This window comes from Pelodiscus sinensis, chromosome 19, assembly GCF_052426305.1.
Source record: "Pelodiscus sinensis isolate ZL-2025 chromosome 19, ASM5242630v1, whole genome shotgun sequence".
Classification (NCBI taxonomy): domain Eukaryota; kingdom Metazoa; phylum Chordata; order Testudines; family Trionychidae; genus Pelodiscus; species Pelodiscus sinensis.
In genome coordinates, this window is record NC_143070.1 from 18,694,943 (window position 1) to 18,713,889 (window position 18,947).

General features: G+C 46.4%; 1 protein-coding gene across 2 annotated transcripts in view; it reads left to right on the plus strand.

The window, feature by feature from the left end:
- LOC102451582 (butyrophilin subfamily 1 member A1-like) overlaps positions 1 to 14,275 on the plus strand; it is a 19,841-nt gene extending 5,566 nt beyond the window's left edge. For both annotated transcript variants that reach the window (XM_089771143.1, XM_075913360.2), the window contains 7 exons: positions 2,417 to 2,524; positions 3,798 to 4,145; positions 6,467 to 6,742; positions 7,623 to 7,727; positions 9,254 to 9,274; positions 10,597 to 10,623; positions 13,608 to 14,275. In XM_089771143.1, coding sequence (XP_089627269.1) covers positions 2,428 to 2,524; positions 3,798 to 4,145; positions 6,467 to 6,742; positions 7,623 to 7,727; positions 9,254 to 9,274; positions 10,597 to 10,623; positions 13,608 to 14,137 — 1,404 coding nt within the window. In that variant the 5' untranslated portion in view covers positions 2,417 to 2,427 and the 3' untranslated portion in view covers positions 14,138 to 14,275. The remainder of the gene's footprint in view (positions 1 to 2,416; positions 2,525 to 3,797; positions 4,146 to 6,466; positions 6,743 to 7,622; positions 7,728 to 9,253; positions 9,275 to 10,596; positions 10,624 to 13,607) is intronic.
- Positions 14,276 to 18,947: the final 4,672 nt, after the last annotated feature.

Sequence of the window (18,947 nt, forward strand, 5' to 3'; positions counted from 1 at the left end):
TCATCAAGTCCAGCCCCCTGCTCTAGGCAGGACAATTCCAACTAAATCAACCCGGCCAGGGCTTTGTCAAGCCGAGACTTAAACACCTCTAGGGATGGAGACTCCACTACTTCCCTAGGGAACCCATTCCCTAGGTGACCCATTCCTAGGGTCTAGGGAATCTCAGGCCCCACGCTCTGCAACTGCTCTGTATGAAGCCAGATAGGATGATGGGTAGCACAGCGCCCCTCGGTGTGCTGCTCAGGACCGGGAGCTTCTCTGGCTACAGACTGTCTGGGTCTGACCTCAGAGTTCCCAGTGTCCCTGTTCACACTGTGCACGTCTACCTGGAAGGGACCCCTGGGAAAGCCAGAGGGCCCTGCACCCCAACTCTGCAGCCAGCGAGTAAACAAAAAGTGTATTAGCAGTGTTCTCTGTGTCTGTGTCTACACTGGCAAGTTATTCCAGAAAATCAGCCGCTTTTCCAGAAAAACTTGCCAGCTATCTACACTGGCCGCTTGAATTTCCGGAAAAGCACTGACGATCTAATGTAAAATCATCAGTGCTTTTCTGGAAAAACTATGCTGCTCCCTTCGGGCAAAAGTCTTTTTCCAGAAAACTGTTCCGGAAAAGGGCCAGCGTAGACAGCACAGTAGTGTTTTTCGCAAGAAAACCCCGATCGCAAAAATGACGATCGGGGCTTTTTTTGCAGAAAAGCGCGTCTAGATTGGCCATGGATGCTTTTCCGGAAAAAGTGCTTTTCTGGAAAAGCGTCCTGCCAATCTAGACGCGCTTTTCCGGAAATACTTTTAACGGAAAACCTTTTAACGGAAAATCATGCCAGTGTAGATGTAGCCTGTAAGATGAGCGCTTGAGCGGCCACCCAGGAGAGATTTAGGTGCCGCCCAACTGTTTAGCAGAGCACCCATAGCCATCCAGAGCTGGTAGCATGTGTTTATATTGGTGGTGCACATCTGCACTTGCTTTGGTGCATATAACAAAATTTATTCTGCACCCAGGTGAAAAAATTAGAGAGAACACTGCTTATTGGTCAACAGGGACTCGGAGTAGAACCCGAGCACAGAGAGTGCCCTCTGCCAAATGTGTATTCCTGTGCATGCCCGTGACATAACACCACATAGTAAATGGATGATAAACTAAAATCTGAGGCTGCAGGGAGGGGCTTGTCTCTGCTTGAAATCTACAGTTGGGTGCTCCTCTCCTGGAGTCATGGGGTGTACAAGCTTACGTTACATCTTGTGATGTCTGTGTTCCATCCCTGCTCACTTCCTCGCACAATGCCTGCGGAGGAGTCCATCCTATAACTTTTAGCCCAGTGATTAGATCTCACCTGGACTGATATGGGCCTCCTTTAACCTCAACTACTGAGGCTGTTCCATTTCTGTTTAATATGCTGGAGGCCAAAACTCCCAATTCTGTAGGCCAGAGATTAGTGCACCCACCTGGGAAATGGGAAAACAAGTCAGGACCCACAACTGCAGGGACTTTGAACCTACATCTGGGATTAACACCCCTAAGTGCCTGTGTGGATCTGGGCCCAAGTGCTTCCCTAACTCCTGCTCGTTGCAGTGTTAAGGTTCCTCTCTAAGCAACTGTGGGAGTTTGCAGTTGCTGACAGTGCTACAGGTTGAACCTCTCTAGTCCAGAACACTCTGATCCAGAAACATCCATGGTCTGGCATGATTTGAGTTAGCTGGATGTCCACTTTTCGTGGAGGTGGCCAATTTTCCCACGGTCCCATAAAGTTTGTTTGCAGCCACCAGTCCTGGCTCTCAGGGTTCTGTGCTGTGATGTAGTTCTAATGTACCCCTATATGTCTTCTAACAGCCCAGCAAGCAGTGGAAGTGTTGGTAATGCTGCTAGACCAGTGTTTCCCAATGGTGTTCTGCAGAACCCTGGGGTTCCATGAAGTGAAAATGACGGTTCCACAAGAAAATTCCATTACAATAACATTTTATAATTTTAGAATAATAATAATTAATATTTAAGCATTCATGAATTGTATTAAAAACAATTTTCATTTGTGTTGATCTTATGACCTTGTTTAGCGTTTTTTTATTATTATCCTTACTTATTTGTGGTCTGTTTTTTCAATTCCATATATAAGACTGTTATTAGCAGTTCCACAAAATTCTTTTGTGTTTAAAAGGGTTTCGTGGCCAAATAAAATTAGGAAACATTGTGCTAGACAATACTGACCTCCTGTGGTTCGGAAAATTCATTTGGCACCAGTCAGGTCCCGAGGGTGACAGACTAGAGGGGTTCAACCCTCAACCCGTGCAAGGGCATTTGACTTGGGATCTCCAAAGCAGAGCGTCCCATGAGCTGTGTATGTGCTGCCCAATGATGATTGGTTATAACGCAGTCCTTCATGTGCTCACTGTTTGGGGTTTTTTTCTCTTGTTTTGTCTGCAAGTTTCAACAACAATGAGATTGCTGGGGAACCACAGAAGAGAGGCAATTATCTCCCTGCCTGGCCTCACCCTTTTCTTCGTTCATTTACCAATTCACACCTTGGAATCAGGTAGGCAGCCCCACCTTTTCAGTGGATCCCCCCCCCCCCCCCCCCCCCCCCCCCCGCCCTGCTGTTACTTACATTTGCCTATTTTCTTGTGTGGCTCTTAAGGCCCATACAGCTATACACTTATACAGTAATTATACACCCTGAGGATCAGTTCAGCCTAATTAACAACAATATCATTTTAGCCTAACTATTTATTTGCTGGGCCAGTCTGAGTGTCTCTCTGCCCAGTGGGAAAATGAGACTAGGAACACTTCCCGAATTCATTCAGGCCCCTCTCGAGTACAGCTATCGCAGTGAGGGGGAGGAGAGGGGAGAAGTAGGGACAGTTCTTAGATGGGCATTCACTGCCCCTCTGGCATCTGCTGCTGTCTCATGAGCACAGCTACTGACTAAATTGAGGGCTGCACACACTGTGTTCACCACCAGTTCCTGAGGGCCGGCTGAGTCTGCTCACTGCTGTCAAGTGACTGCAAACCACACTTGGCTCTGAGTCCGAGAGAAACTCTTATTAGCATTTCAGTGTTTCCGTTTCAAAGTGTAACCCCACTGGTATTCCTTCTGGGTGGCTCCTCCCTCCTGGGTTTGGTTTGGTTTTTTCCCCTTTGTCTCTGCAAAAAGGCCTTGTAGAAATGATTGAGATTGTAAGACAAGGTCTTTTTTTGGGGGGGAGGGAATTAAACCAGGAAACCCTTGAGAGAATGAGCACAAATTAGCACCAAGCCCTGACAAGTCATTTCTAAACTGCTGTGATTATGTGTGTAGATTTCAGAAAGGATTGAAAATTCAGCTTGCAATGTGCGGGGTTAGTGAGGAGACAGTAGCCAAAAGTTTATCATTGCTGGAGCAGGAGACCAGTCATAGAATCATAGAGCTGGAAGAGACCTCAGGAGGTCATCAAGTCCAGCCCCCTGCCCAAGGCAGGACCAACCCCAACTCAATCAACCCGTCAAGCTGAGATTTAAAAACCTCTAGGGATGGAGATTCCACCACTTCCCTAGGTAACCCATTCCAGTGCTTCACCACCCTCCTAGGGAAATAGTTTTTCCTAATATCCAACCTAGACCTCTCCCACTATAACTTGAGACCATTGCTCCTTGTTCTGCCATCTGTCACTACTGTGAACAGCCTCTCTCCATCGTCTTTGGAACCTCCCTTCAGGAACCCATTGGGAATGCCTGACTGACGACAGCCGTCAGATCAAATTCTACGTTGTTGTTTTGTTTTTGTTTTTTTTTAAAGTCGATTTTTCCTTTTATCATGGTATGTTCCACAGCTCAGTTCACAGTCACTGGACCAGACCAGCCTATCATTGCCATAGTGGGGGAGGACGTGGTGCTATCCTGTCACTTGTCCCCCACAATGAGTGCCGAGGACATGGAGGTGAGATGGTACCGGTCTGATTTCTCTTCACCTGTGCATCTCTATCGCTATGGGAAGGACCAGTACGAGCAGCAGATGCCGGAATACACCGGAAGGACAGATTTCCTGAGAGACGGCATCCGAGATGGGCGTGTCGCCTTGATGTTACGTAAAGTCACACCCACAGATGAGGGACAATACAGATGTTATTTTCAGTCAACTGCCTTCTATGGAGATGCCATATTAGAACTGCAGGTAGTAGGTCAGTAGCTTATGCTTGTGCTTCCTTTCCTGATAGCGTTTTCTCTTTTTTGTCATTCACAGTCCAGTGCCCACTATGCCAGAAGTTTTGCACATGTGTTTTCTTAATTTAAAGTGTCTTTTTGCTCTTTTATTTCCTCACCTAAGAGAGGAAGCGGTACATCCCCCACAGTGGCTATCCATGAGATTGCTGTCCCTCAAGATGCAGCAGCTAAGGAGCCAGCATGATCCTCACACCACAAAGCACAATTCCTCCAAAGCAGGGAGGGGAATATACAACACAGGAGCTGGATTTGGCACTGGCTTGCCTGAATCTGGCCCCTGAGGCCTGTTTCCCAGTAGCTCCCTCCCATACACTGGACCCCTCATTTCTGACTGCATACCAGAGCATAGGCATGGCCCACAAAATCTACTAGCTCAGGCCCCCCTCTCAGGTTCTGGTGTGTGAGGGGAATGTGCTTCTTAGGCAGGGGCCACAGCAATGCCTTTTTTTTTCCTTTTCACTTTTGTGTGGCCCCCGACTAATTTTTTTTTTCTATCAGTCAGCGGCCCCCAACCCAAAAAATCTTCGCTGTCCCAGCCCACTCCAAAGACTTCTCCTGGCCATTCAGCATTGTTATAGCCTTTCACTCCTTCAGACAGCCCCAGTCTTCTCAGTGTCCCAAATGCCGTGAGAAACAGAGATGTCAGAGAGACAGTGAATGGGCAGGCAAAGGTAATAAGCAAAGTTAGTGCAGCTTCTCTGAAGGACAGTGTTTCATATCACAGTCACATCCTCTGCCTTCATATATGCACTGATCAAAAGGCCATAGAAACCCGCAGGAGGTTTAACATCTTCAGTAGGCTTTGGCTCCGGACGTGAATCAAGATTCGTAGAATCCTAGGGTTGGCGGAGACCTCAGGAGTCATCAAGTCCAGCCCCCTGCCCAAAGCAGGACCAGCCCCAACTCAATTATCCCAGCCAGGGCTTTGTCAAGCCAGGATTTACAAGCCACTAGGAATGGAGATTCCGTCACCTCCCTAGGTAACCTATTCCAGTGCTTCACCACCCTCCTAGGGAAATAATTTTTCCTAATATCCAACCTGGACCTCTCCCACTGTAACTTGAGACCATTGGTCCTCGTTCTGCCATCCCTCACTACTGTGAACAGCCTCTCTCCATCCTCTTTGGAACCTCCCTTCAGGAAGTTGAAGGCTGCTATCAAAACCCCCCTCACTCTTCTCTTCTGCAGTCTAAACAAACCAAAATCCCTTTGTATCTCCTCATAGGTCATGTGCTCCAGCCCCCTAATCATTTTGGTTGCCCTCCGCGGGACCCTTTCCAATGTGTCTACATCCTTTCTATAGTGGGGGGCCCAAAACTGGACACAGTATTCCTGGTGTGGCCTCACCAGAGCCGAATAAAGGGGAGGTGACAAGAATTTAATCCTCTCGGCTGATTCATTAGGCAGGAAGAAAATTACTCTGGACTCGCTATTAGAGAAGCAGCAGAGATGAGCCATAGTCCCTGATCATAAAGGCCGCTGACTGATCTAATGAAATCAGCAGAGACGTTGTCCTGTCTCGCACTCAGCTGCTACAGCTCTTGGAAAATTGTGAATGAAGATGTCTCATGGGTACTTTCTCAGTGATTTAACCCCTAAAATGAATTTGAACACGGACACTGACTATCCTCACTCTTATAAAGAGAGCTCTAAGGTGTATGTGGCGCCAGGGCTGGTGCCAGCAGTGGTGTGGGAGGTTGAGAGTTACGCTACTAATGTAACTCAAGTGGCATAGCTTGGATTGATTTTCCCATGTCGTGGATATGCCTTATTTCAAGTGGCACTGAACAGTGACACACTGAAGGTGTGTCTACACTACAGGACAATGTCGAATTAAGACACACAACTTCAGCTACGTTAATTGTATAGCTGTATTCAAAGTACCTTAACTCAACTTTTGGCTCTGTCCTCGCTGCAGGAACTCAAAGAGAGTGCACTCTCCCTTCAACTTCCCTTACCCTGGTGGAAGCAGGGCTATCGGCATTGACCGGAGCACCCCTCTCTATTTGAATTAGCAGTCTTAAGTAGAAACACTAATTTAAACCCTGAAAGATGGACGGCGGCAGCTTCGATCTTTGTAGTATAAACGTGCCCTGAGTGAGTTTCCCAGCCTTGACATTCTGTGTGACATTGAAAGCTTGTCTCTCTCCCCAGCAGAAGTTGGCCCATTTAAAAGCTATTACCTCACTCGCCTTCTCTCTAATTTCCTGGTACCTACAGGACTATAATCACACTGCATAATATAACATTAAAACAGGTTTATCCCTCTCTCCTGCAGCTCTCGGCTCTGCTCCTCTCATCTCTGTGGAGGATTACCAGGATGGAGGGATCCGAGTCGTCTGCCGATCAGCTGGGTGGTACCCAAAGCCTCAAGTTTTCTGGCAAGATCTTACTGGACGTCGGGTGCCGTCACTGTCTGAAACAAAATCTGGAAGGCATTATGGCCTGTTTGAAATAGAAGCATCTGTGATTGTAAAGGAAACCTCAAACATCTCCTGTTCCATTAGGGACGCGCTCCTCAAACAAGAAAAGAAATCAACAATTAATATAGCAGGTCAGTTACAAGCTGCAATGTGACCATCCACAATTGGTTAACAAAGTTAAAATGTCTGTGCAACCTTAGGACCATCCAGTAAGTATTAAGATGTATACAAACATCCTCCCATTATAATCAGTCTTTTACAAATTTTGCAAATATAAAATACTTTTATAATTGCCCATTCCAGAGCAAACTCACTCTGCTGTGGCATGGGAACACCATGCATCTACAAAATCTTTTTTTATATCACGTTCTGCTACTTTTGATATTTTTAACCATCCAGTTAAGATTGTTGGAAGATGGGAAGACCAAGACTATAACAGGGATCAAAAAAGAGCTAGATAAATGCATGGCAGAATGTTAGGTCCATCAGTGGCAGTTAGCCAGGATGGGCAGAGAGGGTGTCCTGAGCCTCTCTTTGCCAGAAGCTGGGAATGGGCACCAGGGGATGTGTCACTTGGTGATTCCCCATTCTGTTCATTCCTCCTGGGGTACCTGCATTGGCCCCTGTCAGCAGACAGGACACTGGGCTAGATGGATTTTTGGTCTGACTCAGCCTGGCCATTCTTCTATTTTCTGTGAGGACGATTTATATTTTATAGGGTTTATCAAAAACTATTTACTTAAACTCTAATTAATTATTATATGTCATATGACAGCGCTGCATCAAGCCAGACCCACTTAGTGACAGATACCATCTATCCCTGTTTAAATTGCCTTGGTTAGAACCATTTTAAAGTAAGTTTCTATTCATTTCTCTAATGTAACAAGGCCATCTCTGAGTTCTTGTCTCACCCATCTTCTACTGTGGGTGTTTATACTTATAATAAAAACCATTTGACCTTTTTCTCTGCTTCCAAAGTGTAACACCAGTTCTGTTTTTTTTCCCCCATAGAGCCTATCTTCCCGAAGCTATCTCCCTGGATTACCATACCATGCACCATCCTGGTTATTGAGTTTTTTGTTATTTGCAGCTTACTTTATTACTTTAAAACAAAAGGTAATCTGTTAAATAAGGAAATTCACTATGAAGAGACTCTCTCCTAATAATAGGAACATGTTGTAATGTTTTGGAGGGATGGTGAGAGCTCTGTAGTTAAGGTAGTTGCTTTATTTTCAAATGATTGCAACATCAGTTTTTGTTTCCCTCTTTAATCTCTCCAAACAGTGGTAGCAACACACTTACAGCCCTAGAGCTGAGGGTGATTGTTTTTTTCCTGCAGAATTGGACTTGAACAAAGGGTTCCAAATTTACAACACCCTAAATATGGGACTGTGCTTCCCAGCTCCCTTTGTTAGTTCTTTTACCAGTTCTTAAGAACAAGACAAAGCAGACACTTAAAATTCAGTGGCTGGGACTACCCAGAACAAAAATACAGCAGTGGAAAGTGGAAATGTGCAACACAAATGAGAATCCAATTGTCATGAATCAGACCTGACTGGAACTGCCTCTGAGTTTGTGTAATGAATCTGAGGGTATGTCATGGCTTCAGAGTAGCCCTGGCTTTCATTCAGATGTTGCTCCTACCCTTGTCCCCCATTCACACACTTCCTGAGTGTAGTGATCGTTTTCCCACCAGGCTAGCTCACACAGCTGAGGGAGTGATCTAGCCTATAGCAAGGGCTGTGATTTGGCTCAGGCTGGTATTATCCTGAGGATTCAGACTAAATTGCTAGAATGCTGACAGCCCTCCAGTTCCTTCCCATAATTCCCTCCCGGGTGTCCCAAAAGTCACTGGAAAAGAGTTGCAGAGTGGCTCAGGTCCGCATAGCCCAGAGAACCATGGGCTATGTCCCCAGATGTCCTGGTGTTGCACTTGGATGAGTGCCACGGTAGTGAAGACCCAAAAAGTTTTGACTTGGTGGCCCTGTGGCCACAGACCTGGGCCAGGCTCCCCAAAGGGCTCCGTCAATCAAGTTAGCTCTGGATGAGGGCGTACTCTGAGACTCCTGGAGCCTGATTGTAAGAGCTGAGGCATTCCCATGCCTGCTGAAGTCAAAGGTCACTGAGTGCCTCTGAAAATCAGGCACTGGGAGCATCACGTTTGGCTTGTTAAAACTCAGGCACCCAAACCATGACTGTTTCTCCCCCACTGTGGTGGTGGTGTGGGTCCTGGGTCTGCTCCACCTCTTGCAAATGGCAGAGTCACTTTGTTTTGCATGTGACAGATGCACCAGTGGGGAGCCAACTCCATCCCTGAGGAAACTGGTGCTGGCTGTGAGGGCCCGGCTTGAACCCATAGCCATGGGGTCCTCAGGCCAATGCCCTATCCTCTAGTGCACTCCAGAACTCACCTCACTTCTCTACTTTCAGGGCATCCCTTAACCTGCCTTCCTAATGGAGGCGCCAGCTCCATCCCTGGGGCAACTGGTGCTGGGTGCTGTTTGGCCAGCCCCTAGGGGAGATGTGAAGAGCCACAGTTGCATTCTGACCTGAAAGGGCACAGTCCTTTCCCTGCAGGAAAAGAAATGCAAATGCAGTGGCATTCATCATACTAATGTGTATTTATTTCTGCTTGCTTTTAGAGAAGAGGGATGAAGAAGGCAGTAAGTGTTATTCCCTCTCCACTCACAATATTTTGCAAACAGCCTGGTTTGGTGGGGTGGGGGACAGTGTATGTGTGTGGTTGTTTGGGTTTTTTATTTCATTTGGTGATTAATTCAATTTTTAAAAGGATTTGTGAGGTGGTTTAATTTTAAATAGGTGAAATTTCACATTGAATGGGAACTTACAAGAAGTTATATGTGACTAAACTAGAGAGGCTGAATCTAAATAACCAAGCTGCCTTACTTTTTGGTCCTAAGCATCTAACTTAATAAAGACATGAGATTTAACATATGAACTGTGGGAAAATCTAAGGGCCTGATTCAGAAAAGCAGGTATGCAAATATTTGTCTCTGCCTATTAAAGGCAGCCCACAAACATTTGCTTCGTTTTAGGCATGTGCTTTTGTCCCAGTTAACTTTTTGCATATGCCTAAATCTTTGCTTTCTATTAAGTATGAGAAGCACTGAAGACAGGAAGTTACATTTCTGGGAATCAAACAATAAATACTTAAAGCATGTTATCAAAATATCAATGTTAGTAACTTTGTTTCCTGTTTCAAATCTTTGAAAATAACAATAATGGCATCACATCCGTTCCAAATGGTTAGCTACGGAGCCCATTAAATTCACTGGGGTCTTTCTCTTCTCTCATGGTGTTTTGAATTGTCAGATACAATTGAGTATTTGCTATGGGCAGCAGTGAGAGAAGCATTAATAAAAGAGTTTGATATATTAAAGATATACCCTGCTTAAGCATGGTGATGATACAGGCATTTCTGTAAATTAAATGTGTAGCCTTTGAAAGAGAACTGCTCATGAAATGTATGTGTTTCTGACATTACTTCATGGTCATTTTTACTAGAACTTTAGCTAGAGATATTTGGAAGTTTTACTGGGCATTTTTTCCTTTTGAAAGCTTGTTTCCAAACAAACAAAAAATATGCTCCCATTATTTTTTAAAAATATATTTTTAAAGTTCTAAAAGTTTTGATACAAAAATGTTAAAATGTCAATATTTTCATTAAAAAATTAAAATTATCATTGTTTGACACTTCAGCACAAAATATTGTTTCAAATTTGTTAAATTAAAAAAAAATGTAAGTGCAGAGTGATATATAAACTAAATGTTGGTTCCCATGTGGGAATCATCATTTTTACTCAAAAATTACCATTTCAGTTAAATATTTATTGCAGAAAATATTCACACAATTTTTTACCAGATTTGCTTTCTGCTCCCCACATTTCCTTCTGTGTAATAGTGATGCCTCCTAATACAGTGTTCTTTCAGGGGAATTCTCATTTCTCATTATTTTTTATTACAGGATGGAGAAATTGGCTTAGAAAAGCAGGTAAAAAATGTTCATATTTTACCAAAGCCCAAAACCCTTCTCCCATTGCTTGCTTGCTTGTTTGTTTGTTTGTTTTCACTGCTGCTGCACAGTGACTGGATGTTTTCAGAGTAGGGCTGACCATTTTGAGGGACATATTCCCTGAATTGTGTTAAATGGCATAATCTTGAATTAAAGATAAATCATTAATTCCCTGGAGACCCCAGGAAAATCCTGGAGGGTTAGCAACCCTGCTTTAGAGAACTATCCACAATGACTTCAGGTTCTCTTTCTTAAGTGGAAACAGCTAATTTAGACTCCCAAACAGTCAGTTGGAATCTCACTTTCTAATCTGCAAATGCTTCTCTAGGTTGAATTTCATCAGCCATTTTGTTGCAGGCAGTTTCCTTGCTCAGAATTCCCAGCATTTGCCACCCAACCAAGCTGCATGCCCAGGGAGTTCCATACGCAGCAAACCAAGACCTAAATCCCAGTTTTAGCTTCACTGTGATCTTCAACCCCCTGCCTGGCTGCTACCTAAATGGAGGTGTCTGAATTTACTCCCTGACTCTGTTTTCTTAGTGACAGTCTCCAAGGGGCTGAGCTGCTGCCTCTGGTTTCTGGCAGTGCTGGTTTCTCCCAGCTAAGCCCCCATGCAAGCCAGGAGCCAGGGCTGACGGCCGATCTCGTCTGTGGGGCCCAATATGGTAGGCAGGCTCTAAGACCACCTAGCTTGGTGTGGAACGGCTGCAGGAAAAGGCCCCTTGTAGGCTTCAATCTGGTGCTCAGCCAGGATGTGGGAAACCCCCTGTGAGGGTGCAGGATTTAAATAGTGGCTCATGGTGACATGAGCCTGAGGTTCCTCTCAGAGCTCCCTGCCCAGAACAGATGGAGAGTTTGGGGCTCCCCACAGTGGCTCAGGTTGCATAGGGAGCTCGTAACACAGCCCAGCTCCCCCATCCTCGAGCCGGGGTCTTGGGGGAAGAGGAGCAGCCAGGGCCAGCCTTAGGGCTGGACGAACTGGGCCTATGCCCAAGCCACCATAGCCAGAGGGTGAGGCAACTGGGCATGGGTGTTGCTAGGCAAAGGGGGTGCAGGGTATAGGGCAGGAGGGCAGTGTGGCAGGACAGGTTGGAAGCATAGGGTGGGGGACACAGGTGAGAGGAACGTGCAGGGGTTGGAGAGCCCATGTGTGCCAGGGAAATGAGGGGGGCTTTGCCCGCAAGGGTCAGGGCACCAAAACACAAGTTTGCCCAGGGTGTCATTTTCCCTAAGGCCGGCCCTGGGAGCAGCAAAGGTGGGGAGTAGGGTCCTGAAGGAGTAGGGACTTGATGGGCCCCGGCTTCAACCAAGGTTCTGGGGCTCTTGCCTAGAGCAGTTTCCTGGGAAACGGGAGATCCCTGTTGTAATCCCTTTGGCCCAGGGTCTCCTACAGCCCCCAGGGAGCACCTAACCACTGGGTTATGGGTTATAAGGGAATGTAGCTTCCCTCCCCTCCCTTCCCCTCCCCACTCACCGTTTTGTATTGAGCTAGTCCACCTCTGAGCGCATCCCTCAGCTCGGGCCCTGCAGGCAGGATGGGCTTTCCCCTGCCAGGGAAGCAGCAATAAATATGTTTCTTCCTGGACTGATCGATCGGTCACTTCCAGGGCTGAATGCACCAGCCAGTGGTGCTGGCCCACAGGGCCTGGAGGAGCCACTTGATTCACTCTCCCCTAGGGATGGCTCTTAGGGTACACACCCAAACAGTGCCAGTTTCCAGCCAATAGGAGCTGAGAAATTTTGCTGGGGACTGTGGCAGTGCTCAAAGCCTGCCCCCTACTCCTCCCGCTGCCTGGAGCAAAGAGTCACATGGAGCAGCCAGACATATTGACCAGCCTGGAGCTGTGGCAGGCAAGGAGCCTCAAGTTCCTGTGGGGCTGTTGGCTGGGAGAGGTGTAGGGTCTAGGTAAGCGCCTTCCAGCCAGAGCCTGCTTCTGGTATCCAGCTGCTCCCCTACCCCAACCCCCTGCCCTAGGCCACCATCCAAACCCTCTGTATCCCCTCTCCCCACCTCCTCCAGGTCACAACTCCCTCCTGGACCCTGCACCTCTCCTACATCCCTCCTCCAGGCTAGAAACCTCTCCTGCATCCATAACCCCAAGCCCCTGCTCCAGATCACAACCCCCTCCTTCACCCAAATTCCATCTCATGTCCCACACCCTGTCCTGCATCTCAATACCCTACCATGAGCTCCCTTCTGCACCCAACCTCTGTCCCAGACATCATACCCCCTCCACAGAAGTACGGCCTTTGACCACTTACCAAAATCTTGGAGTGGCCCCCCCATCAAAAATTATTGCACACCCCTGCCTCAGACCATGCACCCCTCTGTCCTACATTTGCAGGCCTCTTTGTTTCCAGATATTTTCACTATGGAAAAGGGGATTGGTTGCTCCTTCCATGGATGAAGACAGAGGGACCTCAGCCTGCCCATTGCCTTTAAGGACATCTCGGATTATTTATTTGTTTTTAATTCAAGACTATACACACACTCGCTCACTCACTCATGCTGTTCTTTCCCCTTAGCAATGATCCCTGATTGCAACTTCAGAGAAAGCAGAAGCAGAAATAGTGGCAGATCTTTTCTCCTTGGAAAATGGTGGTGTAGAGAAGTTCTGCAAAAAACATTTCTAAAATATTTTCATTTTTCTTTGTTAGGATTTTATGATGAATTAATTTTCAGTTAATTTGAAAATGGTCAAAATTGACTTTTTGGTACACGCGTATGCGAATTCTGTGCTGTGGCAAGTGAAACACTTGGATAACATTTGTGATCATTTTAAAATATGGGTTAGAAATGAGTCTGTTGGCCAGCTGCCCTTCTTGCCCCAGTGACACAGGCAAGTGAGAGGAGCTAAACTGATTCACTCTGCATCTGGGGCAGATTCTGTCCCTGGCCTGATCAAACCCTCCCCCAGGGCTGAGCTCTGTCCCTCATGCTCGGATTCTCTTCCTCTCCACAGAGCAGCTGAGCCTGGACCCACACACAGCAAATCCCTTCCTCCTCATATCTCCAGATGGGAAACGTGTCAGGCTGGAAGTCAAAGGCAAAGACCAGGAGGAGCCTGGCTATTCTGAGGGATTTAGTTATTCTCCCTGCGTGCTGGCCTGCCAGGGATTCACCCAGGGGAGACATTACTGGGGGGTGGAAGTTGGGAGCAAAGGGGGCTGGGCCGTGGGGGTTGCCAAACAGTCTGTGAGGACGAAGGAAGGAGTGGTGAGCCTTAAGCCTGAGGATGGGGTCTGGGTTATAGAGCGACAGTGGTGGGGTCAGTTCTGGGCTCTCTCTAACCCTGTCACACCCCTGTCCCTAAGTAAGAAACCGGAGAAGATTCGGATTTCTCTGGACTACGACATGGGACTGGTGGAATTTTTCGATGCTGATGACGTGATACCATTATACACTTTCGCCCCCGCCTCTTTCGAGGGTGAGACAATCTTCCCTTTCTTCCGGGTCGGAGGGGCTGGAGCCCACCTCAGACTGTGTCCCTGAGCAAGGGGAAATGATTCCATTGGGAGTCACTTGCACGCATCTCATAGGCTGAGGGTATCTTTCATTCACAAAGATCACACGGAGCGCCTTGCTAATCGCACACCCAATTCTTGACAATAAAAGTATTTTGAAATAACACATGCACTGTCCCCTCTTCTTACTATTTCACTGGCAATGTTGTGGGGGAAGGGTCTGTGTCCATATTAGGGTTGTAGGGTTACTGGCTTCAATTGGCCATCCTGGCCGTCTGGTAGGAACTGGAGATCTGGTCCACACCACAGAGTTAGGCTGGTGCAAGGCAGGTTACATCCACCTAACGAGGGAAGTGTGTGTACTAAGATTTTGCTTTCACTGATATAACTGCCCCTCTGTATTGATGTAAATCCTCCACCATGTGGGGTATAGAGAGAAAGTCAATGTAATAGGGATGCTAAATTTAGATGAATTGGCTGGCTGGCTCCATAAGGGCCCTTCTGCCTTTGAAGTTCAGCTACAAAGGTGAAAAGCGCTGTGGGGAGCACTGGGCCAGAGCCTGGGGGCGACTCGTGTAGTCTCCTGCTGGCCTGAGGCATTTCAGTGCTCCCACTTTGAAGCATCCCCTCCTTTCCCCCACCCCCTCTTTCTCAGCAGTGGGGTGGGGGTGGAGAGCAGCTAGTGTGTTGACCATCCCATAAGCATTTGCTTATGGAAAAGTCAACTAGTAGTTCATATCCCTTCCCTACAGTGTAATTAGATAATGAACTAGTGGTTCATATCCCTATAGTGTGTAATTAGGTTGATGCAGTTTCAGCATAGAATGGAGTTACACTGACTGCTGCTGTTGGCTTTCAGAAGCTGTCTCAGAGCCTCCCCTACCGCTGTACAGTTGATGCAAGCACTCCTGGTGAGAGTGTGTACTGCTACTATAGGGAGCAATGCATAGAGATGTAATTACTGCAGTAGCTGCATGCTGAGGCCTTTTTAACTTTGTAATGTAGCTATGCCCTGAGATCAGTTTCCTTCCATTTGATGGAATCATAAAACATTAGAACTGGAAGGGACCCTGAAAGGTCATCGAGTCCAGTCTCCTGGATGGCCAAAGTACCACCCCTGACTGATTTACCCCAGATCCCTAAATGGTCCCCTGAAGGGTTGAACTCTCAACGCTGGGTTTAGTAGGCCGGTGCTCAAACCACTGAGCTATCCCTCTCCCGTGAGCTTAAGCTTCTTGTGATGTATGTGTCTGTGCAAGTGCTAGAATCCAGCTTTCCTGGGTGCAAGATTTGATCAAGTTCCTGCTGTTGTCCATTTGGTATAAGTCCTAGAAAACGGTTAGGAAATAACATCACTGGAGTCTTCTGTTTGGCTGGCAGAAACCCCTGTCAGTGGTAGATGGATCAACCCTTAACGTTTCAGAGTTCTGCAGCAGGTCACTGGAATCTTGTGTTTGTTCAGAGCACATTTTACTGTGAAGCATTTATCCCTGATAGTGCCCTAAACCCCCAGCTGTGATGGGACCACACTGTGCTGTGCATGAGGCATGGGCTCTGGAACTAAGTGTGGGTGGGGGCGGAGGGTGTCACATCCTCTGACTTGAGGTGATTTCCTGTATATGCAGCAGGCCTACTCAACACATGGCCTGTTTGCAGCCCGCAGTGCCGTTTGGGTTTACGTGGGGCTCAACACGCAGCCTGTGGGTGGGACCCTTTGACATAGCCTCCACTGGGAACACACTCTACAATGGCGAGGCATCTCCCAGGAGGGGTGAGCATTAAAAGATGCAAGCGGATAGGCTGGCTGGAGCAGAAGGGTACAGGGTGTCGGTGTTTCTAGCCCCCAGGGAGGAGGTGTCGGAAGTGCTGGGGCATTGTGTAAAAGAAGCTATTTGCATATATAATTGCATGTCTATGCAACCACACTTAAGTTGTGGCCCTCCGCATGTGCTGTGAGTATCATTGTGGCCTCTGGGGCTTCCAAAGTTGAGTAGGCCTGATATACAGGGTTTATTGTTTGGCTCACAGCATCACCCCTGTACAAATAGTTCCTGCACCCCCGTGGGTTACGCTCAGAAAAGACACCATCTTTCCTCTGAAAGGGTTTGCTTTTGCTGTTTGCTCTTCCTCCCACCTTCTCCCCCCCCATAAAAAAATTAAAATGAAAATATTTTGATTGCATTTCCCATAGAAATTGTTGACTTTCCATCCAAAAACTGAAGCACAACATACCTGAAAGTTTTCAACCACAAGTTTCTGGTTTCAACCCAGAGGTGAAATTTCCTGTGCTCTCTGGGGAACCTTTCGTGCAGTGAAAAGTTTAATTTTCTGTGAAACCCTAATTTCAATTGAAATTTTTTCCACTGGACCTAGTTATTAAGAATCTATGCTGTGTTGTTCTCAGGAAAACTTCACTTTCTTTGTCCTTGTCCTATTGGTTTCTTAGGGTGCATTTACACTGCACCGTTATTTTGATATAATTAGCGTTATTTTGAAATAACAATGCGAGCAATAATAATTTCAAAATAAGACAGCTTATTCGGACTTCTGTAAACTTCATTCTACGAGGTTTAATGTCGCTTCTGAAATAGCTATTTTGAAACAAGGTGTGCGAAGATACTCCACTGTTGCTTTTTCAAAATAGCCAGGTGCATTCTAAGTTATTCCTCCCCATGCCTTCTGGGGCTCTAAATTGAGATAGCACATCTACATTAGGGAAACCTTCCTCCAACTAATTTTGAGTATTCCCTGCAGTTTAGACACATTATTTCAAAATAAGCATGCAGTATAGATGTACCCAAAGTCTTTGCTCCCACAAAGCACTTAAGCACATACTTAATTTTAAATATGTGATCAGGCCTATTAAATTCAACGAGGTTAACAACATATTGAAAGTGTCATAACTTGTGGAGTGTTTCTTAGCTTGTAATGTAAAGCCAGCTGAGAGCATGGGAATGAGCTTGGACTCAGAAACCAAATAAGGGTGGGGCTGTAAACAACAGCAAAGTGCTCACAGAAATAATTTAAAATGGAACAGGCCAGCAGCAGCAGGCTGTTCCCTGGGCCAAATTGTTAAGCTTGTCTGAGACCCCATGTAGACAGCACTATGTTGGCAGAATTCTTCCACTAATGTAGGTTTCACCTCTTGGGCAGCCAATGACCTATGCCAGCAGGCAACTTCTACCCAGAAGCACAGGTTGTGTCTACACCGAGCTGCTACCCGGTGCCACTGTAGCATTTTGAAGTGTTGCCACACCTCATAAAACTCACCCTTGGGAGCCACCCTTCCACAACAACGTGGCCGCAACTCTTAAAGGCAACACTGACTTGCTGACAGGATAAAAATATGGTGTGTCGTACAGATTCCTCCAGTGTTGTAGTGCACTTAGTGCATACACACAAAAAGGGGAGACTGCCCCTCCTTGTTGGCTAATCTCATGCAGGACTCTGACCTCCCGTTCAGCAATTCATTCCATCCCTACTCCGCAACATACTGTGACAGCTGCTTAGGCTGTGGGCACATTTCATTACTGTTGATTTTAAATGCACAAAGGATTATTCTGTTTGATTGATTGTGGTTTTAATTAGACTTCCTGTGAAAGTATCAGAAACAAAAAGTACAGTCAGAGGTAGAAAACTGCAGAGAGAACAGACAGGAAGCAACAAGAAGGGTGGGTGGGGTTATTTCTTTCTTAGTCCAAATACAGGAAGTCTGTTTGTTACAAATCTCCCTTTGCCTTCACCAAGTACAGGATAAAGCTGGAACAAAATCAAGAACTAAATCAACAAGCTGTAAAAAACTGGTGGGACTGTTAGGGAAATGGTCTGAAATGTACTTTGACTATACACAATGGAGGGTTTCAGAAAGAGCAAAACCAAGTCTCCTCAGATTTCTTAACTTTGTGCTGTTACCCCTCAAGCTCAGAAAAAAAAAAGATGGTTTATTACACGCTATAAAAAATATATAAAGTCTATTGAAAATTAAACTCTTTATCTGGTTTGTGGGGCTAGCTTGTATTTTAAGGACTATGTCATTTAATCAATGTGCAGTTGATTTTGGCTACAAAACAAGAGCGTGTGGATGATAATCACTGTTGTTTTCTTCCAGGCTTTTAAATAATTTGTAGTGCTGTTATTCAAAACTACTTCCTCTGATTTCCTCTTGCAGCACAGGCTGAATTTGAAAGTAAACTAACAGGAACTGGGATCTTGGCAATCATCTTATATCGTCCTTTGAGGCAATTCAGATCTTCTCTTCAGACACAGCTGAGCTGACTGTATCGGTACCAGCCAATTCACATAGCCAGGTGCCACAGGACACCTCAATGCAAGAATGATTTTAAAAAGTCTTGTATTTCTGCTTTTCTGTGCACTAGGGCAAACGCCACAAATAATGGTTTGATTATATTCTAAAGCACGTAGCATCATCAGAAGACCAATGCCCTGGTATGTGATTTGGAATCCAGCTCCACAAAGAGATTTAGGCACCTCACCCTCAGATATAGGCACCCAGGTCCAAGTTTTAGCTGCTCCTGCAAGCCACGAAATCCTTGCTCAGTTGTTGTATTACCCTGTGGGCGCCTTCTGTGGGCAGCTGATTGTGCCACTGCAGACGGAGAAGAGCTGTTGTAGGTAGGCATGGGCAGAGGTGGCGGGTATCATAGGCAGGGGAGTCTTTGCTTTCCCAAACCGCCAGCCTGGCCTTGCCTACACTTTGTCCCCAGAACGCCAACTAGATGTACTGAGAGCAGAGTGTTAATGCACACAAGCACCGGCTGTCCCTGTGCTCCAGGGCAGGGGAGACTGGGGCTCTGTGCTACCCCACTTCCCTGTGGTGC